The sequence below is a fragment of the Priapulus caudatus genome, unplaced genomic scaffold (assembly GCF_000485595.1).
Source record: "Priapulus caudatus unplaced genomic scaffold, Priapulus_caudatus-5.0.1 Scaffold259, whole genome shotgun sequence".
NCBI lineage: Eukaryota > Metazoa > Priapulida > Priapulimorpha > Priapulimorphida > Priapulidae > Priapulus > Priapulus caudatus.
The window spans coordinates 173,850-199,274 of NW_014577320.1; the positions used below are offsets into that span (position 1 = coordinate 173,850).

Consider the following 25,425-nt stretch of genomic DNA (forward strand, 5'->3'; position numbering starts at 1 on the left):
TTATACATGTATTTGTTTTGGTCACAACAGATGGCGCATTCGTCTCATAAACAAATCAAAGAGAAAACGTGTTACTGTTGTCTGTATTTTAAACGCAGTGAAATTATTACTGTTTTCCTCGTAATTTGATATTATATATATACATATAAATGACCGATTTACTTCTTAGTGAGGCAGAGAAAATGTTCATAATACATGGCGTGCAGGTAATCATTAATTAGGACTTGGTATTGTCTAAGTCTGAGTCACACTGTTTTCGGCACGTGCAATCTTCCAAGTTCTAAGCACTGAGACTGACAGCAAGAACCATTCCGCTGCAGCTACAGCACACACACGGCCATTGTCTATATATAACATGCTGCCAGTGGTTCTAAGACTAAGAGTAAGAGTAAGAGTAAGATAGCACTAATGCCACTAATGGCACTGTGGCAATAAGCCTAGGATCCTTTTATTTTTAAGTTTAGCTTCTTTGTTACTGTGATTCCGTATTGGAATTCCCTGCCTTCATCTTTGGTAAATTGCAAGTTTGCAACATTTTCCACTGCGATCCGCAGTGTGGATCTATCGATTTGATCCACTTCTCTCTCCGTCTTACTCTAAGTTCCCAGGACTTTTGAAGACTATCATTTATGAGGTTAAGAGGTTAATTACAGACTCAAAGAGTGAGTGAGACGAAGACCGAAGCCTTCATCGGTTTACATTTTTAATCTCCTCGCGTTCACAGGCAATTGGAACGTTTCAACAATAAAATGGTGGTGAATCAAAACGTTTTCACTACTAAAGTCTCAATTTGTTGATGTATTCGCTATCGACTAATAATTCCACGTAAATGCCGTTCAAATGCTTTTTTGCAACACGCAATTTTACCACACGCACGCCGCTGCAAAAACAGCAGAAATATAGAGGAAGTGGGAAATCCTCGGCGCCAAATTCGCACAACGCTCGTTTAATTTACTGAAGATTTCAAAAATGAACTAAAATCATAAACCCTGCAATTGTTTACCAGTAAAGTATACTATGATCAAATAATATTTGTTGTTAAAGGACAACTTACGGGTTGATGGTAGGAGCTGTGATGATTACAGACACATTGAATTGGAAACGGATGTAGTTTCAAGTGCAAATGGATCAGCAAGATTAAAACTGGTAAGCTCCAGTGTACTCTGGAAATGAGAATTAATAATTTAGATATGAATTTAGTTATTGTGTGTACTAATGTACTATGGAGTTTAGTAAACCTCATTAACAAATAAAATGCGAGATGTTGTACTTTGGTAATAATTAAACATGCGCAATAAATATTGTGAAGGTAAAGCGCTTTCATATAGAAACTGTTTAGATACTGTAGGATACACAATGTAATATTCCGTTCATATTGACAGAGTCAAACAGATGTACTCGTTGGTGTTAAGGCTGATCTAACTACACCTCCAACTGATAACCCAGATGTCGGGACACTAGAATTCTTTGTTGACTGGTAAAATCTTTTTCTTGTGTAGCACTTATGATATGATACTTTGTGCACATGGCAATTTTTCAAATTTTGCTATTATTGTTGTAATTTGTGCCTACTATCTACGTTTGCCCATAGTTCTGCTAATGCAGCACCAACATTTGAGGGCCGAGGTGGAGAGGATTTGGCCCGGGACATCAGCAGTACCCTAGCGAGAGCCTACAGCTCAGATCGCTGCTCCAGCAGCATGTTGAAGGCTCTCTGTGTCGTTCCTTCTGAGCAGTGCTGGGTTCTCTATATAGACATTCTGGTAGGTGGCACCACTGCAAGAGTGCAAGTATCAGTCATACTCCAAGATGAAACTTTCTACAAGTTTACTTGCATAGGATTAACCTTGATGCTGTTTTTAAATGTAAAATAAATAATTTCAGCTATGACATAATTTCAACATAATACAATATTAAAATGTATACTCCAGTATCATTCCTTGTAACTAACATTGCACGATATGAACATCAATGAACATGTAGTACCATGTACCTATTGCATACTGATGAAGTATTTTCTTCTACATTTAGATTCTAGAGTGTGGAGGGAGTTTGTACGATGCAGTGTCTATTGCGGTTAAAGCAGCCCTTTCAAGTACCAAGTATGTGTATATTAATAACAAACAGGTGATGTAGTAAGTTTACAACACATTAATTTAACTTGGGTGCTAACGTATAGCGGTAGGAGAAATTTTAAACTGGTTGTATACTGTGTGTGTATCAAGTCGGACATTTCCATTACCAGACAGAACATGTTGGTATAATATACAGTTGATATTATCAGCATGCACGTGTGTAGTGCTTTTGATATTTTACACACAGAGTTCCAGTTGTGAAAGTAACAAGTAGTGATGGTGGTAAACCTGAGCTGGAGCTATCTGATGATCCATATGACAGTCTACGCATTAATGTGAAACATGCCCCATGCAATGTCACACTTAGCAAGGTCAGTGAAGCTTTCTGTATTAATATCTATGCATATGTCTAATAAACAACAAATAGGCCTTTATAATAACTAGGATAAAAATGTCTTAATAATTAACAGCTGTGATGCTACTATAATTATTTGTGATGCTAAGGTTATTGTAGTTTGCAAAAAATGTACAATGGAGCTAACAGACTACCACTGAAGGTAGTATTCATTATTTTGTTAACTCCAAGATTCTGTAACATCCGAGCAGCATCCAGAGAGACCGTGTACAAGATGGCATTGCGCAAAAGATGCGTTATTCCCCGACCGCCGAGAGCGGTTAAGCCGCGCACTTCCGCGGGACTGGGCGCACGTGACCGCGGTGTGTTGTATGTAGCATCTCGCGCGCCGAGGGAAGGCGTGCGCGCGAATGCGTATAGCGGGCAGCGTAACATCGCGCAGTTTTCGGGACACGTACATCGGCTCGGCTACATCGGCTTTGGAGAGGGGCCTTTCCGATTATAGATTGACACGCGTTTGTACATCCTCGCCGTCGTACCGTCACCTGCCGTGTTTGCGTCCCTTATCTGGCGTTCTCCCATTCTCTTTCTCTCTTTCTCGTACTCCCCACGGTCTGTCTCTCTCTCTCTCTCTCTCTCGCTCGCTCCGCCGCCACGGGTCAATAAGGTATCTATATACATGCATCAATGCTGCCGCAGCCAGGCACACAGGCACTTGCAGCGTTTCAATAAAATGTAATGCTAAATAAATACGAAATCTATTTACTACCAAAGTCACCGCGAAGTCTACCGAGAATGCCCACGCTAGCCAGCCGATTACGGCTCGAGCGGGCAGCGTAACATCGTGCAGTTTTCGGGACACGTACACCGGCTCGGCTACGGTGGACTTGTCATTATGATTATCATAAACTCATTGCATGAATTCAGATACGAATACATGTACTGACATGTAGAACACATCTGATAAAAGCGTGACAACTTGTTATTTTATGTTCTTTAAATAATAAGCCGCTCGCGCCGTCCCACAGCTCAAAAACTCCCCGAGCCAGCGTTTGTTGGAGATAGCATTTCGACCGTGCCCGGCCGCCACGTGAGCGCGGGGGAGGAGGGAGGCTGGAATGTCGCGCTCCGTCGTCTTCATAAAAACATGTGCATATATATATATATTTGTGTGTCAGTGTGGCGGCGTATTGTAGAATTAGCTACGTGTAAATACTGGCACGGCCACGCCAGCACGTGCTCGCACGACGTGCCATCGCCACGGGCAGCGCGGGGTCAGGAGGTTGATAAAAACCTCGCACAAACGCAGCCAGGCGCCGCCACGGCGGCGGCGCTTTTGGAGATAGCATCTAGACCGCGCCAGCCCACGTGGAGCGCCGTACACGTCTTCGTTAAAACCTCTGTGGGAGGCTCGATGAAGACGAACAAGAACGCAGTTATACCAGGTCTTAATGTATGAGATCTTTTAGTGATCAGCATTCAATTCTGTGAAGAATGAATAAACAAAACAGGTTTAGGTTGATGTTCTTTAAACAACACTCAACAGAAACACAAATCACCCATTCGTATATTGCATAATCTTCAAAGATATATGTATCTGCATCTACTCAGTTAAACATACAATAACCAACTTATGACTATATGACTTATATAACTTATGACTATATGACTATATGACTTATGACTTATTACTACTGTGATCGGATGTAACTGACATTTTCTGCTAAAACCAATGTGGTGCACTGTCACACAAAGGTCGGTCACACGGTCAGTTCAGCAGGTAATCAATCCTGTAATACAATCATTGGCATCATAAATACCAGCAACCAGACAACACAAGATTCTCATTACCTGACTCTTCTACACTACAATTCCTCCCCATAACATTGACTAAATCCAGATAAGCTGGTTAAATTCCACACTAACTCCCTACAGTACTGCAACTTGCAGTATAACATTACAGTCAAATGCCAGCTATAATCATGCAATGTGCTTCACGGTAAGCCTTGACCTTGAATGGCTTAGTATAGGCCATTTACACGCGGCTGTGGTCTATCGACAGCAGCATTACAAATGCTGTAATTCACTAAACTTTTACGATTACACATTGAACGTTACATGTTAAACAGTAACATATTACATGCTAATACCAACGTTTACATATTGAACAACTTATCATGAATCAAACCGATACAACTCACCTAACATGTTAACACAATGGCACAACGCTCAAATGGAACAAATCATTAGCTTCGAGTGCATTCTTGTTCCCCGGCTTGTGCCTCAAAACAGCACCAGTGCCACCTCTCGGTGTGAGATCCTATTTTCGCTCGAAACATCCTCCCCCCACGATGCGACGTCACTCTCGCATCTCTACCCATACAGTACTGATAAATACTCTACAGTTCAAATTACTCATACCCTTCTACAGGACATGACTGACTACTATCTTATTAACAGGTCTACTGAAGAACTTGTTCGCAGATTTGACTTGGACGTTTCGCACTCGATTGTCTTTTCCCGTGTACACGTCAGTGATTCGACCAAGCTTCCATTGTCCCCGAATAATGTTAGGGTCAGCCATCAGAACAACATCATCTACCCTGACATTCCGCGCATCTGCGCGCAAAGACCGGGGCCGCAAGTCCGTCTAGGACCTGAGTTGAGATTTCTTTCTCTGGCAAATGTTCACTTGTTAGCTGCCACACTGTTCTAAAAGAAAATGTGTATTGCACTCACAGATTGGACACAGTCATGTAGTAGATGCCAGCCTGGAGGAAGAAGTGTGTTCTTTAGCCTCTCTCATGATGGCTGTCACAGAGGAAGGTACAGTGACCATGTTGAAGAAATCTGCGTGTGGAAGTCTACACCCAGAGAGCATATATGAGATGCTAGAGGTAAGTGGGGCCTACATACTTACCAATATATCATATGGCACATGAAAATATTAGCTAGATGCATCCAGACCTGCCAACTGTTACGTATTGCCCGTAATTTGTTACGGACGCGAGTCAAAATTACGGTGTTACGGACGACCTCGAAAAATTACGGACAGCAGGAAATCTCTGAAATTTATATTTTTTAATGCAAAAAAAAAGAAATAAACAGTGTAAAATCAACTATTATCATGTAACATGACTACTGTGACTGTAGATTTAGACTAATAGCTCTTAAAACGTAACGGTACTCACTGAAAATGGTAAATTATGCTGTGTTATGCGTTCGTCTGTCTGGTTTATGGGAGCAGCCATTTTGAATGACGTCACGGATCCAGGAATAGTAGTACCGCACTGAAGGCTATTTTGTGGCACAAAAACGTGTTACTGACAAATGCCTATTTGTTACGGAAAAATCCAATAATTATTACTGATGATCATCAGATGGGGTTGGCAGGTCTGTGCATCCCAGTACAGGAATGAACCAAGTGTACGTGTGTGTAAGTGTAACAATATAATACCTACTGTGATTATCCTAAATTGCTTGTTTTTATTAATATTTGTGACCGTAGGCTTTAACTAACATCAGAAAATATCTACTGAGCTATCACCTCATTACTTTGTGTGTAATATGTTATAATTACTAGTTCAGATTGTAATTAAGATAATAATGGTGTTTATGATCTTCTGTGATTCATTCTGCAGACGGGAAAGAATGTTGGGTTGAATCTCAATAAACAATTGACAAGACAGTTGCTTGACGAGGAATGCTTACATACACAAATGGGAACCAACAGGGAGCCAAAAGGATTCTTGTAATAAATATCCAGTTTAATGCATACCAATTTTAATCTATCAATCCCCAATGTATCGTACAGTCATGTCTGATATATATTAATTATTTTAACCTAAAAGGTTTCTTTTGCAGTACTTGAGGATTTCTGTATATAAGAATATATATCAGTAAAATGCTTTTGTAACCTGAATTATGGAAGTAGCAATTAAAGGACATGTATTTGGGAAAAGTAAACAATTCGTTGTGAAAAGAGGACCAACTATCTCAGGTATAACTAAATGAAAATAATTCACATATTTTCATTGAGGACATTCATTTATTGCATCCCTTCTTATAGAATTCGCTTGCCTAATAAAGAGCTCCTCAAACACCAAAGCTTTCCCTTTCAAGAATGACATTGTCCTTGCCTGGAATGCTGGATTAATCTTAGTGAAAAATATATCTTCACCTGTGCTATTTCTATTTATAATTTGCTGATTTATTATTTTATATTGAATTATTGCTGATAGATGATAATATCTAGAAGCTTGTGCCAAACAAAACAAACCCAACGCACACAATAACTTAATGCCTTAAGAACAGTTTTATAATTACGCAAAATATATACTGTACAAGTTTTATACATCTGACATAATAACTTTAAAAGAAATGTAAGCAAGTCAATTAAATGAATTTTTGGAAATGAATATTCATGATATTTATGATATTTTCTTTGGTGTTAAATGGCTCTGCACAAAAGCAAGTATGCTAGCTATTCTCAGAGGTTCCAGGCTGTGTTAGACATAATTAACAATTCTCTTCCAATGCAATAAAGCACAAGTGGTGTATGTCAAACATAGCTTATCATCAATACACTATATAGCTATGGTTATGCTATTGAGCTTGTGTAACCTGAAACCAGTGTTTCAAGTGTCACTACTAAGGTATCAATAAAGTCTAGGTATACCCAACGAAAGAACTAGGCACAAACTTATCAAAACCATCAAGAATTTTCTTAAATTAAAAATACTAGTACATATACAGTTTACTATGATTGACATGAGATTCATGTCATATAGGCTAGCACCAATAATTATAGCTATATGCAGCATTCACACTTTATATAGCTTTCAGTTTAATATAGTCTTCAATGATATAGCTTCAATTACTTTGATATTTAACTCCTTGATGATGAAGTAAGTCTGCACTAACACAAAAAATATTTGCATTCCTATCTCACATTAAACAGGTCGCATAAACGCATACTACATGGCCAAACAACCCATACACACATGATTAGATCAATGGGCAGAATATTAAAGATGCCAGTAATCTTGATCCCCTCTCATGTGTATCTTTGGACTACACCACTTATATTATCAGTATTATCACTTTATTATCACTTATGGATTAAGAAATCCAGAAAATGATGACTTGGTGGTAGAATTAGTTAGCAGTGATCAAGGACATTGCTATAAGGTTGAGAAAAACAACAAAGTGTTTGATATTATAGAACTTAAGCAATAAGCTTGTTAACTGTGCGTAAACACTCTAAATTTGACACCGAGGTCCAACAAACAGAAACACTCAAACTATGCCTAAATAAAAAATCATAGTAGGCCTACATTTGCGAGTGAAGGTAAAATGGCTCACAACTCTGCACCTCGTCCTTGACAAATTTCAATCATATATGGGCTGTAAGAACAGTATCCATGTAATAACATTAATATAATTCACTAGTCGTACTATCAAAAGTAACTAAAGTTTTTCTTAATCCTAGCATTACTATTTCTTACAATTCTGCATTAATCGGGCAAATATTATTGGCATAATTGGTTGCTCAACATTACAGATTACTGATTTCAAGACATACACATAATAATGACGTTCATCAATATTACGCAGCCACTAACGGTTTAACTGATGTTTTGTTAACGACACTGCACACCAACTTTTCTGTCATTTTTCAGTTTTGTCTGACCAGCAGAAATACAAATGACCTTGCCAACTTCTAGAATCTCAAACTGGTTGACAACTGATTGCTTATGATTTGGAAAACGTGTTTCTGCTACTCAACAATGCACGTTAGCACATTAAAATACAGGGGTAAATGTTAAATATAGCCGAATAAAAAACTACAATTACAATAAAAATATACATTGGGAATCCTGTCAAAGGACAATCCATATTGCATTGAATGTGCCCTACCCCGGCCCCCATCATTTTTGTTGCAGTTAGATCGCTGATCTACTCTAGTCACCACTGTACTCTGCCTATCCTCCATAGCCACTCCACCAGCAGAAATATGACAATCCGCAGACACTTGACTTGCCATTATTTACAAATTTCAATACTACCCTGAGCAACTGTATACGTTTTCTGAACAATTTCCTGGCAGAAATACGTTCACACTTACACCGTGAACATGAACATCGCATGAATATCTAGCTATAATATCATGACAAATTACACACAAGATCGAGTAAAACATCAATTGGTAGCCTGCTAATTGCGATAGGTACACGTGTGATTGCAGGTTTGTTAGTATCTATTCATACGTGGATTAAAGTATTGATCACTGAATCAATCACTCCATTTCTTGTCAATTAAATATGGTTGTCAAAGAAATTCTGTGCAACAGTTGCACCTCCAGCAATTTTTTTTAGGAAATATCAAATGATCTGCCGGCAGATCTAAATGACAGTGCGAGATCACTGAGGGGCTAAATTAGCAGGTGACAAGATAAGTTTATATGTACTCCCAAAATGTCTTACTATTTAACAAATATAATAGATCCATAGTATATGGGTCAACCCATTTCAAATCAACAAATATTTTAAAAATTACATTCTAGTATTAATTCTAGTATACATTCTTCCAACTTCAAATGTTTAATTTAAACAATGTGAAATTTTAGCTCTTAAACTATTTATACCTTGAAAATCACAAGTAACAATTGACTGATAATAATGAATGGATGATGGTACCTTATCCTGAAGATCAGATAAGTATATCTCTATAGCAGACTGAATTGCCTAAAAACTGGCAGTCCGATTGTCAAGCAAAATTTAATAGCCTGTTCAGAAAAATGGCAAAATCTCATAAACAATTTGGAATACCGAGCTTGAATTTCATACCGTTTTTGTAATAATTGTGGAAAATTTGGAGTGAATCCGAGACGAATGAGTATGTGGATTTTGCCCATTTGAAATGGAGTGACCGAAGTGTGATTTTGCATGTTTACTGGAATTACATCGAAGAAATCAACACGTGTACAAATCTAACAATATATGGGATATAAAACATGAAGATCATGAGATCAGTTTTATGCAGTAAAGCAGCATTTTGAGATCAATATATCAGTGATATCTAAGAAACTGTTGTTAATTTTATTTTAATTAAATAATATTAATATTAATAAGTTCAAGTTATGCCAGTTATTTATATGCTAATATCAAAATGCCATCTCCCTATAGAAAATGCGACTACATTACAGAAATAGACTTAAGCTATAGTTGGAAAATAGTAGATATATAATATATCAGGAGATATATATATATAATATACATATATATGCTGTAATATATAAAAGGTAGGATAATAGGTCACATCACTGGACACCTTATTGAAGACATCACCTCAGCAAGACAGCATGTTTTGTATTATTATATCTAACACAATTATGATGTATTTATACACATATACTTTTTCTATTTTGGGTAAGCTTTATTTTCTTCAGATTTTACTGAAATTTATAGGCGATCAAACCATTGTGATGCATCAGTTCATATCAGTTTTACTTTCTTTAATATGATTTGTTTAATTACGTCACTCACTAATCTCGGGCATGAAAATTGCAACGCTTGCCACTCGCTGCAAAAATATTAAGTAAACCTAGTAAACGATACCCCATAGGCTTTTTATCGCAGGATAGCTTTTAGTTTGTGTCCAACTGTGAGCAAGTTTCCCCACAGATTCTATGCCTGACAGCTGGGAGAGGCAGGAAGATGTGCTGCGTTCGCTCTGTGTCTGCGCGGCAGATGGGGCACTGCGGGCAACGTGCGGCGCACGCATCACAGCAGACAGCGTGACCACATGGGCAGAAGGCACATGAAATCGCCTCGTCCATGCACACCCTGCAGGACAGAGCATCCTGCAACTCCTGAAAATATAACGCATGTTGTTATATTATATTTAGGATCAGCACACCACGACACTAAAGTATTTTATTTTAAAATGACCGCGAGCAATGTTACACCATGCCCAAGAGACGGGAAAACTTTAGGGGCAGAACTATGAATTCTGGAAGAAAGGATTCTGGTCTAATGCACTTGGAGAGGAAGGGTTAGGGAACCCCTTCCCACCGACTTTATTTTATCGAAATATGGTTGCAATCTGATGGTCTCTTGAGTATATATTTGCTATTTTGAAATATATTATTCTGGTTCAACTGAGATTTTTGTCAAGTACTTAAATAATCAGATATGCGGTAACATTGGGGGTTCCTAACTTCCTGGATCCCCAATGCATTTAGGGTTTTGCACACAACTCATTTTAAACTACAATTTTATACCTTCAGTTGCTGAGTGCTTTCATCAGAGGTAGAGTCGTTGGCACAGGCATTATGCTTAGGTGTAGATTCAGGCGATGCCATTTCAGCATCCTTTACACTCAGTCGATACAGGTCTCTTCTCACCTGGTCATACACTTCTATGCACGTGCGACGCACATCAAAATTGTACTCCTTCCCCAATGGAGTATCTTCATTGAAGATTGAGGCCAGGGTCCCTTTCAAATCCCGACTGTACTGTGACATCACACTATAGTGCACTCGGTCACACCGATAAAATGTGTGATGTTCGGTTACAGAGCGGTAGAGAGCTATGGCAGCACGCCGGGTAGGTAGTTTGAAGTGCAGCGAGTGATTTTGTGCAGAATCACCTTTCCAGACCAGATAAAGGTTGCACTTTGTTTGTGTTGCACTAACGATGCTGGTGTATGGTATTCTAAAAAAAGAAATGCGGATTTTTAATCCATGCAAACATTTTTCTGTTATTCGAATATTGACGATTGTTCGAAATATTCACGTACTTGGTCACAGTTCAGTTTTCAATACATTATACGGTGATTATACCTGAGATAAACCTCATTTCTAACATTAACACTGTATTTACTAGTGTTTAGAATCAGCTGGAATTTCATAATCCAACTGATCAATAATCGATTATAATGATAATTTATTTGATCTAATCTAAAACCAAGAGATCTAGCCAATGTTTCCGTTGTATGTTTTTATTTAATGTTCACTGGTCACGGTCACTTTTTATTCTAGCTAAATTTGCACATTATGGCTCCAAAACTGTGTCTCCGAATATTTGTTTGTTTTCATTTCAGAATAAATGTTATTTAAAGGCTCACAATGCGCATCCAAACGCTAATTTCTCCAGTACTAGACTAGCAAATACTTCGTGGCATGCATAATCACACTACCTTATGACAAAATAAACTCTAGTTCGCTCCGCATTTCACTGGCGCGTTGATCTTATAAAAGGTATTTTCGAAAATACTCCAATGTGTTGGAAATTCTCCGACATGTTTGTTGTAGCAGTTTCCCCAATCCCAAAGCAAGCCGTGCAGGGGTGCTGCGGGTACAGCGGGTACGGCGCAGGCACAAGGAATAACAAACATGTGAACGTCCCCGTCACGCACTATCGAGGCTATGTCTGTTTGGCAAACAGTCGCTGGCGCCAGAATGGCAGTTTTCTCAGCCTCTTTCTTGTGGCTTTAAGCAAAACGCGGCCGGAAATGGGAGCAACTAGAGTTTAATTTGTCATAAGTAGTGGTGATTATGTCATGACACGCAAGTATTTGCTAGTCTAGTCTGGAGAAATTAGCGTTTGGATCGCAATTGTGAGGCTTTAAATCTGACGTCTACATTTTTCAGAAATCTTTAAATTTCAATTTTAATGTTCTGTGACAATATAGACACATTATGCATATATAGACAATATGCATTCAAAATCTGAGAAACATATTCGAAGCTTTTTCTGTCATCTTTTCATGCAGTGCTTTTTGGCACGCAATATGTAATAACGCTAGCAGACTCCTTTTTCACAGGTCTTAACTATTAAAAGAATGATGATCAATTTTTTGTTTTCATAATCAATAATCTATTCAACAGAACATTCAATTTTAAAGTGATTACGTCACGAATTTCAAGCACCATCAAGTAGTACATATGTGGTGTTATTTGTACAAAATCAAAATGTATGAAAATACCAATTAGTTGTTTCTGTTTACTTTTATGCTTAATATACCTTCTTTAAATATGCCCTAATTTGCCGGTGAAAAACCGAGAGACGCCAGTACTGGCTAGTCTACAGAGAGAACAGTGCTGGAGGAATAGTGTTAGACAACAGAAATTACCAAATCGTCTAGATTTTTGCAAATTTAACCAACGTAAAAACATTTTTATCAGGTGAGAGTTTGAGGATATATTTAGTAACGTTAGTTCTTACTTTTAATGTAAAAAAATGGCAATTTTTTTTTTACAAATTTTACCATAGAAAATTCGTGACGTAGTCAATTTAATCGATCATTGGGACATGACTGTCAGTGTCACTAGTATTTACATGTCAGAAGTGTATCCTATAATGATAATCATATATAAATGAAATAATACCTTTGTATGAAATCGAAGTTCTTGTCATACATGTTGAGGCCATCTGCTTTAACCCCCAACTGCCGTATGACACCACCCTCTAGAGTAACCTGATGAAACTCCAAGCTAAACACTTCACAGTCCCATGCCAACTGTAATGATTCAATAGCATATAAACATGCTTGTTTCTATATCGTGACTTTCCTATAAAATGTGGTTAAAAGGTAGGCACGTGAAACATCAACAACAAAATGGTTGAACTGAGTATCACTGCCTCATTGTGTCTCATAACAGAGAATTCTGGCTGCTAAATAGGAAATGGTGTAATTATAATTATAATAATGCCATAGGTTATTCCATATGAGTTTGATAAGTTAGTCATTTTCTATAGTAATACTATTAGTATAGTGTATGATATAGTAATAACAGTGGATTTTCATAATTTTCCACTAGACTATCGGCCAGTATTAATTTGTACAAAATAGATGTAAAATTGTAATTGGTACCTGAAGGAGTTTATATTCAGACCTGCTTGAACCTAGTCCAGCTAAGTCCAAATGACAGGCTACGATCCTATCTATAATGTCTTCCGTGGCATTTGGCACCACCTGCAGGTATTCCTTGTGTGCAGCAGCACTGCAGTCACCAGTGGCAGCTTGTACGATTAGTGCTGCCATCTGTATAAGGACTTCAATGCCAACCAGGGGCAGATAGCGGTCGTGTGCCATAAGATCCTGACGCAGATGCAAGTAAAACTGGTGCCTGCACAGATAATAACCAAGAAAAGGAATTGGGATCAGAGAACAAAGTTAGTGTATAAATTAACATTCAGGTACATGGCGACTACTATAATTTATTAATTAACACCAACAAGTGCCGCAGAGCGACAGCGCTCATCTAACGTCTACTGCGGTGACTCTGTGGTGGAGTGGTGGGATTCTAGTAAACCCTGTTAGTCCCAAATGTGTTCACATACACGCCGAAACAGTGGAATGCACAGGGATGGTATCAGGAACCTTCTCAAAGGAATGTTCGTTGGGATCGTTATGAAAGTTGCCACGAGATGGCGCGTACGTTTAAGTGTCTTCAGATTAAAGATGGAAGCTCCCATCATACGTAGTAGCAACAACTATTTGCAAGACAGAATAGGTAAGCACTCATCCATTTACCTACGCAAGCCTACAGGCTGCAATAGAGAGCTGCCACCTGTAACCAATTAACGCAGGCAAAAACTACACAGTATCACCAACACATGCACTGGCAGTAGCCACTGGCAGTGGCATACGTTACATGTAACATACTGACAGTACAGAATGCCATAGAAATTATACGATTTAAGGAGCATAAACTTTCTTTAACCAAATTTAGCTTTTGAAATTTCACTGTGACATTGTAGCCTCATACATCCAGGCATGTATAGATTCTACTAGCAAACCCGGCAGTCAAATTCTTTCTAACAGACAGTCAACAAATCCATGTTTAACCCTCCTCTTGAGGGTCAAAAGGTTATCTGACACTTACTCTTCGCATGTCAGCAGAAAGTAGATTTCATGGTCCTTTCAATAATGCCATAAAAATGCTAGGTCACCGCTGAAACAAAAAAGTTTTTCAATCGCTCCGTCAGACCATGTCCTCAGAAAACGTCTAAAATCTGCCCTGTGCCCATTGACCTTTGACCTGTGACCTCCAATTTCGGCACAGTGATGGCTTTTCCTACCATGATGCTATACACCAACTATCACGAGCCTAGGTCGAGCCGTTTAGATTTGTGCCGCAATTCTGCATTTCCTCCCTATACCTTAAGTTAAGGAGTGAATGTTCCCTTCTTTTACACCTCTTGACCTTTGACCTTTGACCCCCAGCTTCGACATCCCAACTCGTTTTCGGATTACCCCCCCACGTCCCGAATATCGTGACCGTACGTCGAGCGGTTAAGATTTGTGCCCAACTGTTGACGGACAGACGGACGGACGCTCGCACGGACGGACGCACGGACGGACGGACGGACGGACGATCATGCGATTCTACAAGCTGCATCTGACTATGTCAGATGAGCTAAAAATGTTACATCCACAAAACTATCATGGAAACCATGAAAATTTATGTGATTGGGATAAGCCAGTTCGTAGTTACAGTCTGCGCATGCACGAACTTTGCCACTATTTCTTCCGGGTCAGGTCGTTATATTTCGTATTTCGACCGCACAGTACACATACACATGCATATGTGTCATTGTGATGCTACAGTCTGCGTGTGCACGTACACGTGCGTACGTGTGTGCATGCGCACGTACACGTGCGTGTGTGTGTGCATGCGCACGTACACGTGCGTGTGTCACGGTGTGTGTGTGTGTGTACGTGTGCACGTGTACATGTACGTGCGTGCGTGTGCACGTGTGTGTGCATGCGTGCGTGCGTGCGTGCGTGCGTGCGTGCGTGCGTGCATGAGTGCACTGTGCTGCCACGTACAGGTGCGTGCGTGCATGCGTGCACACGTACACGTGCGTGCGTGTACACGGACACATGCGTGCGTGTGCACGTACACGTGCGTGGGTGTTCACACGTACATGTACATGCGTGCGTGCGTACATGCGTGTGCACGTACACATGCGTGCGTGTACACGTACACAGAATACATACATACCGTACGTACTGAACCAAGAGTGCACGCCGCACTCGAGATTTCATCGATTTTTGTCACAAATGACCCGGTGACCTGTGACGTCACGCAATCCTTTGGCCAACTACGAACTGGCTTATTGGCATGACAATTTTTATATATTATCAGAACTGAGTGAGCTGCATTTTTTTGTTTTATGGCAGTGAAAAAATAACAGAAAAACTGCAGAGAATTTCACACTCTAAAAACTATGAAATATAAATCCAATGTTGCCTGCTGAACAGTGCTGTCTCCGAGGATAAAGATTTTTCACCACCAATGGTCCCCATCTACCGCAAATGAAGGTTTTAACAAGTGGAAGGGGACCGTATATCAAATCTAGTAAAACGTAAAGCTAGTAAAAACAGTCAAAACAATAGTTTGCCAAATTTCCAAATTTTATATTGACGTTTATAATAATGCTGTTGCTGTTTGTTTGTTGATTTTGTTTTGATCATAGAGCAAAACTATATTTTATATGACTACCATAGATTTTAGTCTATTGCTCTGGATTGTATGCAATAAATTGGGTGCATGTATTATGTATGAGAAAATTGATTAAGGATGTTGGTTATGGTTTTTCTAATGTAAAATTTTAGTTTATATTAATTGAGTTATACGTAATAAATCATAGGTAGACTAAGGTCAGTACTACCTTACTGAATGGAAGGCAATTTCTAGTAAAAACTACCTTAGCTACACAGTAGAAAAAGTGAATAACATACAAAGTGACTACCGCAGAGTAATCAATACCAAAGCTCAACTCATCCAATCTAGTACCTTGTTGATTCCTGCAACAAGCGATGTGGTTCAACAAAGAATTTCACGCGCAGTCTCAGTCGGTAAGGGGGTGCTCCCTGCACTTGTTTGCTCACTCTATTTCTTAGGTTCAACCATAGCTGTTCCTCTCGAGGGCCAGTGTACTGGAGCCCAAAGTAATCGACTTCTAATATGGATAGCTGCTTGCATACCTAGCAAACGATAATAAAAATGAATAAGTATATAAAATACAGGGTATAGAAATGTAAAATGAGTAAATCCAACAGGTTCTCCCCAATTTAAATTAAAGGATGTCGCCATGGTGGGTTGGACAGCCCGTATAGGTGCTTCTACATGCTCCCACACATGACCCCAGGACTCTATTTCGTTGGACAATTTGGTCTAATCAATCAACAGTCAACACCACCGCTCACACATAGGTTCACTCGTTGGCTATTAAAAACCAACTGACAGAGGTTGCTGTACTTTGGGTCAAGCGAAACAGGCATTCAAACAGGTTTAGGGTAGCTTATTATGTAGCTCGAGATTACACATGATATAACACTATTCACTTTTCAGCCCAACTGCTATTATGTCATTACTATTTGCCTATATCTTATAGGCTTGGCTCATTTAACATGAGCGAACAGCACAAGAAAATGCCCTCAACATAGAGGATCTTTAATAGCTCTATCTGTGTAGCCCTTTGCTTTGTCACTGGAGCGGTAACCAACAGGGCCACCCAGAGCCCAACAGAAGGACTACATGGGTACAGGATCTTGGCTACCCTATAGAGTGATGGTGACTGACATTATTCTTTGAGTAAGACGATTTTGTGTCAGTATAGCAGTCCGTCGAGAAATCACTTGGTTTTGTTTGGTCTGAAACTTAATGAATGGCCTAGATTGCAGGACAATGCACGGTCTATTTCAAAACTAACAACCCCCGTACTTCACGTTCTTTGCAGGACTTTAATGCTGTCATCCTTCCACCACCCACCACTCAGCATTTCTTAGGCACATTCCTGTGATTTCTGAGTTGCCATCTCTGTCCATCAAAGTATTTATCATATCAAATTATGATATCTTATTTAGAATTCTGTGGTAAAATATTAGTGGCCAGTGTGAACTACTCTACCAGTGCATAGTAAAACAAATAATACCAGGAGTACATAAATAGATGTTTCTATCCATCTATTTCTGGTAACACCAGTGAATGACCAGACACATCTACGCAAGTCAATCAATGCATTTGGTATAACAGCAAACACATTTATCTGAGAAAGACATTCTAAAGCAGCAAATAGTGAATACGCACATTATCATCAACAGCTAATAATACAATGTATTATTGTATAATACAATAATACAATGTATTATTGTATAATACAATAATACAATGTATTATTGTATAATACAATAATACAATGTATTATTGTATAATGCAATAATATAATGTATTATTAGCTCTTGATATTATGTAACAGTATGCAGATACTGGAGACAAGGATACATATAAGCCGCGTTCACACGGAGCGAAGGAACTCGGGTCGAAAACGACCCGTGTCAAATGCGTCCCGGGACGAGCGTTCACACGGACGTTTTCTCGGTACGAAAACGACTCGGGTCGTTTCCGCACCCACTCCAGATTGGGTGCGAAAACGACTCGGGTCGAAAACGACTCGAGTCCTGTTTTGTCGAGTCCTGTCCGAATCCGAAAACGACTCGGGTTCATTTTTGCCGTGTGAACGCGCGACTCGGGTTGGAATTAGTACGTCACAACACGAAAGTAAACAGAATAGTTGGAAGTCAGTCAGAAGAGTTTGATTGTTTAATTCGCATTGTTCGCTTGGACGCATTGTATTATTTTTCTCAGCTCACAGCTCGCATAGCGTCGTGTGAACGCTCTCTTCAACGACGCTCCGTGTCGTTTTCGACCCGAGTTCCTTCGCCCGTGTGAACGCGGCTATATATAGATGTATGCAATCTGATTGAAGGTTGAGCATCCATTTAGTCAGGCCGCTAACATATACAATCACAATCAGTGAAAGCGAGTTGCCTACTGTACATTTTTGGTGCATCAACAAGCTATACAGACTACTGAGTCTACTGGTATCAGTACTCAATCAATATATAGTAGTTTTTGTTTGCTAGTAATATTTTCCATTATATATACCTGTTTGCTTGTATGGTTTATACATTCAATACAATTATAATCTTTTCGCTTATTATCAAAGTTTCCATTGGCGTTCTAGTTGTAACATATTGTCAAGGTTTATTCCAGCTAGATGAGGAAACGGCCGGCACAGCACAGTGTGTGCATACGTGCATAATGTCAAGAGCGTATAAAGAAGGCCGGCCTTCTTTATACGCTCTTGATAATGTGCGTGTACGTGTGTGTGCATACGTGCATAATGTGCGTGTGTGTGTGTGTGTACGTGCGTATGTGTATCCGCGTATGGGTGCGTGTGACAATATAGCATACCCAATATAGCGACGCATATATATACTGCTCAATCTGCTGCAAAGTTCAACAACGTAATCTTCCAGGAACAAATCTTATATGGGGATTACAGGATGTATGGTATAGGCAGCCTGTTGGGTCGGTGTCACTGTGCATTCATGAAAATATAAACCTGCTACATCACATGCTTTGCACGCACGGCCATTACCTGGTTTCTAATTAACCATGGATAATTAACGTAATTACGTGGGTTACTGCGTCTGGAAGACAAAACATGAACAGGTCCACGTACAGTGAGTAGAAGTCACGCCGGGGAGATAAGCATAGCCGTGTCGGCCAGGGGCGTGTTCAATCTCTAAATGGTAGGCGGCTTTGTCTGGTCTGATTCAGCACTATCAGACCATTCAGGCAGAGAAAATAGTCAGGACCTACGCACAAACAGAATAAACGCTTGCCACATTTCTGACGGCTGCGTAACAACAGAAGAGCCCCTCTATGGCGGCATTACTGACTTCAGCTGGAAAGACACCAGACTATAACCAGTACCCACTTATTACAGGACTTTTACTTGTACATGTGTATTGTGTAAAGAGCTGGTTAGATCTTGACAGGATACAGCTCTGTTGTAAATAATCAACCACATACACAGGACACTCAACACAGAAGATATATGGAAAGATTTGCCCACATGCATGAATATATTATACACACGCACACATGCGTGCGTGCACTGGTGGGAACCCGACGTTGCCTGGGTTGCTTTCGCGACCAAAATATCATATGTTTGTTTCAGAAGAAAGTAGAGAATAATAAGTGATATTTGTATGATGCAAATAAAGTCATGCGTTTTGCAAGAAGAACATAATAATTAGCAGGTTATGAAAGACTATACTGCTATGAAAACTGTAATCATACAATGTTATTTGAAGAGAACGTAATTTGTAAGGAGACGTAACATACCATAACTGTAACATGTGATCAGATGTGATCAAGATGTGATGTAATAAATTAGCATGACATTAATGTCCATGAGAGCGTGCATTGATAATTTTGATACACTCCTGATAACATGTTATGAGATATCATAAGCTGAAGAACACTTTATGGGGTAGACGAGAACAAAATGCTACTTCAAATATAATACACTAGTCTAGTACTGCAATGGGACAACACAATTATCATAGAGTGATAGAGTAGCATATAATAAAGACAGTAGATGCACAATATTCTGTAGACAGAATTGTCTAGAATGCACGGGTTTACATAAGGAAACGCAATATAACCCAAAGAAATGTAACATAAGTGAGGCGGTCATGAATTAGCAGGACATTAATAAAATAATTGACCATGTGGATGTGCAAAGAAAGGATATTATTGGAATATCATATGCGGAAGACATTTTTATTGGGTGGGCAGAAATAAGGCACATACATTGCGTGTATAGTTTACATCAAGTGCTAATAAATACCCTTGTTATAGTATACCTACCCTAATAAATACCCATAAAGCTCTTGTTTACATGCATGCATGCATATATATATATATATATCAAGAGTGCATATATATATATGCAGTGTAGTTTTGCCAATAACCTTTGATAGCATTTGTAGGAGCCAATAATGTAATATATTACATAATATAATATAATATATATAAGTAATAGAGTTCCACTTTTCCAGGACAAGCTGATCTGCTGCAGAAAAGTTTAGATTGAGAAAAAACATTCTTGTTGTCCATTCATTCGGTATTTTGCTGTGAAACTGTGTCTATAAATAGCTTTTATGCACCATTTAATCAAACAAGTATCGTGCCAATTTTTTGCCCAAATATATACTGGCTAATGATAAAGAAAGCAAATTAATAAATAGAGTAATTACAGAGGCTGACCCTGCACTTTCAAACACAACTTTTTTATCTTATACTTCAACCTAGTGTTCAAACCAACTGCAACACTGAAATTACATATTACCTGTTTGATGTTAAACTCGAACGGTGTGCATTGTATGTGGTATAACTCTTATGATGGTATAGTTCATTTTCTCATGCAGGTGAAATATATATAATAACACATATATAATAACTAATGATGTCACGATCATCGATTATACTCGATCATCGGTTGAACAGTGGCTCGAACCAAGCGCTTAGTGATGTCACGATCATCGATTATACTCGATCATCGGTTGAACAGTGGCTCGAACCAAGCGCTTGGTTATCAAAATCCATAATCGATTTCATAGGAAAAAAAAAATTGAAAAAAAATAATCGAAAAAGTGATGAGAATCAGAGATATCATCGCTACTAATACTATACAAGTTATCCTTCATTAACATACATGTAATTAATACACACACGTAGTGAAGATGCCAGTGCAAAACAAACAGTAAACAGGGCTACAACAAGCCACATACATGCACACGACGTTACGCACATGCAGGCATTCAACACCCCGAGTAACCGATTGTAACCGATCATCGGTTACTTGGGTCCAACCGATGATCGATTACGAAATTACAACCGATTGACAACACTAATAATAACACATAAATATAATATAATAACACATTGCAATTCTTCTTCTCTTCAATTAAAGGTGCCCTGCCTCGAAGTTTCAATGCCACAATTTAAAAAAATCTTTGTTTGCCCTCACCTGCCCCAGGCTGAAAAGTTTGTGTAGGTAGGTAGGCTTTCGTTTTTTGAGGGGGGTCCTTTTACAAATTCAGCATGGTGTCTACTAGTCCGAGATTCCTCTGACCAATGCCCACACCAACGATTTTGGTGGATTTGGTGTGGGTTAGGGTTAGGGTGCCGGCTGCTGGGCATATATAGCCACAGCGCAATTTTATACTCCAATGGAACACTGCCCTGAGTGAGTTATTAAATGAAACAGCTGGAAAGAATCGTAAATCCAAATGAATTGATTCATCGGTTACAGCCCTATAGACCGAAGGTCCGATAGACCGAAGGCCCGATAGACCGAAGGTTTCTTCGAATACGCAGTGGCTACACGTCCGGAATCGGTCGCCTAGCCTCCAGGCTACGCATCCGGATATCCACTGTTGCCGTATTCGAACGTGAATATGCCGCACATCCAACGATGCCACTATAAATCATATGATGCCACTATAAACCATATATATGCCCTAACCCTAACCCTAACTCTAACCCTAACCCTTTGCAATATTTGGTCTATCGGACCTTCGGTCTATAGGGCTGACCCCGATTCATCAGGGCACTAGTGCCACTATACTTCGCCGAGTTATACTCGTGTAGCCCATTATTCCGCCGTAAGAGCAGCCTGTGGCGGAGTGGCTACCTAGGTAGGGATATATGCCATGCTGTGAAGATACGTTAGTAATAGTGTATTATTGATAGAATGTCAGCCTCCTATGCCATAGCTCTAGTACTAGAGCCCGCGTACCGGTAAAGTTGCCGCAATCCTGTATATTTAACTGTCACTGTGCCTCGGCAATGGCGGCCGGGTAGTGTGTGTGCATAGAGCATTTACACGGAATTTACAGGAAACTGTCGGCAATAATAGGTGAAAGAGAGTATAGAAACATTAAGAATTTTGTAGTACTAGTATTAGATTTCGTATTTATTTAGCATTATATTTTATTGAAACGCTTCAAGTGCCTGTGTTACCAACACGCACGCATCGGCACCACGACCCACGACCCACAGCACTGAAGCTTTCATAAAATCATAGAGCACTAACTAAATACAAGAAATTCCTCATACCCTATAGGCCTACTCTCCTGTTCACCTATTCAATTGCCTAAACAAGTTTCCTGTAAAATTTCCTGTCCAAATGCTTCTACGTCAAAACTTTATGTCGCCGTATCCAACTGCTGCTCGCGGGATCGCGACGGATATGCATGCCTTACACGTAATCATAACTATAGCAGGTAGGAAAAGCCGGAAATCGCAAAAGTTTCCTCGACGCTCGCTTCGATTTCACACTTTCACTAGCACGAATACAAAAATCCAACAGCTTCCAACCTTTCGAGTTTTCTCCTTCAACAAACATTGTGCACTTGTTAAATAAACTAAAAATTCCTCTGTCGATACCTGGCTTGTCACCGATCCATCACACAAAGACTGACGAAATCTCTCTGGGTGTTTCGCGTGAACGTTCGCGTCAATATTGTATCAATTCTGCCAAGCTACATGGCTATAGCGAGCGCATTGCATTTGGAAACTACCATGCTGCTTTCTAACCACCTCCCTACGAGCCTCGCTCCACCTTGCAGCAGATAGCAAAAACAAGTTGCAGCGTTTTACGGCGCAGCTGACGATATGACGCAATAGCACCGCTAGGTGTTTTTCGCTGATTCGGCCAGACATTTACATTGAACCGCGCAACCGTTACGAACCCTCGAATTTCGCCATGTTATTGTGATTTTCGCGCTGACAGAGCTGCGGTTACGAACAGAGACAGTCTATATTGTCTAGGGCTAATACACAAGTGAACACTGCTGTTGAACTTGAAACCAAAGATGGAGTAGAATGGTTGTGTCTTTGTGTTGTAATCTTTGGGAATTCATCGAGTGTCGAGCGGATTGGAGTCGAGCGCTTTCCTACCTGCTATATATATTAACAGTCACTGTGCACAGCGAGCAATGGCGGCGTTAGTGTGTGTGCATAGAGCATTTACACGGAATTGACAGAAAACTGTCAGCAATAATAGGTGAAAGAGAGTATAGAAACACTAAGAATTTTGTAGTACTAGTATTACTATTAGATTTCGTATTTATTTAGCATTATATTTTATTGAAACGTTTCAAGTGCCTGTGATGCAAACCATGTTTGCTTGAAACAAACATAACTTTAGACAGACAAATAGATCTCTCTATTCATGTACTCCTGAAAATACTAGTCGCCTACACATAATACATAGCGTAGTGTAGCTGTATAGAGATGAAAATAAAAATGAGAATTGACTAGGTGCTCGCGCCATTAGGCATTACAAGTACGTAATCTCTCGAAATGAGTAGGGCTACGTTCCGGTTCGTCATCGGGCCGTATAAATTCTATTTCTAGACAACTTACCCAGTCTAAAACTTCCTGTCCTTTCGCTTTATCGTCAACATCGACCTCAAAAACTACGCAGTCTGGCTTGCTAACGTGACACAACATCTTCCAGTATAAACCTCAAACTGGAGAAGTGTCGGAGAAGTAGAAATATCATCAAAAACTTAGAATACAACAAAAATTGAGAAGAGGTTCGCTGTGTAAGAACTTTGAGCTTGACGAAAACATACACTGAAAACAGCTGTGCTGTGGTGCCAGCTCCCCCACCAGGTGTCGTCTCATGATGCGTGACATAATTTCTGCCCAATAAGAGCGCAAGAACAAATTTATTTTTAACACCCAGCTTATTATTGACTGCGCCATCTAACAACCTCCATAGTAAGCATGCAAACACTTCTTAGCAAACTGTGATCAGGAATAATGATTTCCACGGTGAAAGACTGATAATAAATCAAATACGAAATGAAATATATAATGAAAATATTATTATGAGCAAATGTAAAGGGTGTATTTACAAGCAATGTTATGTTCTCGTACTTGTCGGTGTCCACTGTCCACTACAATGGATATATAGTGGCACAAGGTAGTAAATAATGATTTCCACGGTGAAAGACTGATAATAAATCAGTATCCACTACTTTTTAATAATACAATGTCACCTCGCATACCTTCGCACCCACCATCTGTCTTCGCCTTCATCCCCACTCAAGCTGAAGGGGTCGTTGTCGTATCAGGTACTACAGATATGTACCCGAGGTACATATATATGTATACACAAAGTGTACCAGACTTGTACTACAGAAGTGTACCCTAACCCTAACCCTAACCCTAAACATACCCCATATAAAAATATAAACATAATAATAAACAACCTAAAACTACCTCGGGTACATATCTGTAGTACCTGACACGACAAAGACCCCATCGGCCCCACTCAACCATGCATCGGTTACATATTTTCATTCTCTGCCTTTTCAACACTATATAACACCTCGGATCCTTTACCTTCCCCACGTTCTTAAACCCATAAAAATTCCCCATCCTTACTTTCCTAACTTTATGAATATGATAGTACGGCCATGGCAAAACGAAATGAAATATATAATGAAAATATTATTATGAGCAAATGTCAAGGGTGTATTTACAAGCAATGTTATGTTATATTATGTTCTCGTACTTGTCGGTGTCCACTACACTGGATATAGTGACAAGGTAGTAAGTGCCTTCAGGGATAAACCCAATAAACAAACAGGTGCATAATGATGTGAGTGCAATGCTACTAGGTCTAGGGTTCGCGTGCACGTGGGAGTCAAGCCTTGACTAGAAAGTGTCAACGTCCGTTGCTTCCACAACACCCACTGGTAGGTTGTTCCAGATTGGAATCATCCGGGGAAAAATGAGAATTTAAATGCGTTGTTGTTGCAATGCAAGTGCCGAAATTTGTTGGTTTTTTCGATTTGGTACCTGACACCCTAGGGGTCAGATATATATTTGCCGGTAGTGCTATGAGGTGGTTTACAACCTTATACGTACATCACGACACTCGAGTTGAAGCGTCTACGATACATAAGTTCAGGTTGATAGACTCCTGATAAGTTGTTGCCACCCGAGTTGGTCCTATAAGAGCTGACGTGCTGTCCATATTGTAATAATAAAAATATTATTATGAGCAAATGTCAAGGGTGTAAGCAATATAGTTTATATATATA

General features: G+C 39.5%; 2 protein-coding genes across 2 annotated transcripts; one reads left to right on the plus strand and one right to left on the minus strand.

Annotated features, from left to right (window-relative positions):
- The first annotated feature begins 55 nt into the window (after positions 1-55).
- Positions 56-6,848, plus strand: LOC106808205 (exosome complex component RRP42-like). Its single transcript, XM_014810813.1, has 8 exons — positions 56-206; positions 1,045-1,146; positions 1,383-1,477; positions 1,592-1,763; positions 2,032-2,102; positions 2,323-2,446; positions 5,172-5,327; positions 6,072-6,848. The coding sequence occupies exons 1-8, from the start codon at positions 150-152 to the stop codon at positions 6,183-6,185; spliced, it is 891 nt and encodes a 296-aa protein (XP_014666299.1). The 5' UTR covers positions 56-149; the 3' UTR covers positions 6,186-6,848.
- Positions 6,731-23,972, minus strand: LOC106808204 (E3 ubiquitin-protein ligase MYLIP-like). The gene is made up of 6 exons (XM_014810812.1): positions 23,735-23,972; positions 16,241-16,431; positions 13,309-13,564; positions 12,824-12,954; positions 10,715-11,147; positions 6,731-10,303 (listed from the first exon to the last, which is right to left on the minus strand). Exons 1-6 carry the CDS (start codon positions 23,819-23,821, stop codon positions 10,079-10,081), a joined length of 1,323 nt encoding a protein of 440 aa, XP_014666298.1. The 5' UTR covers positions 23,822-23,972; the 3' UTR covers positions 6,731-10,078.
- Between the last annotated feature and the right edge of the window lie 1,453 nt (positions 23,973-25,425).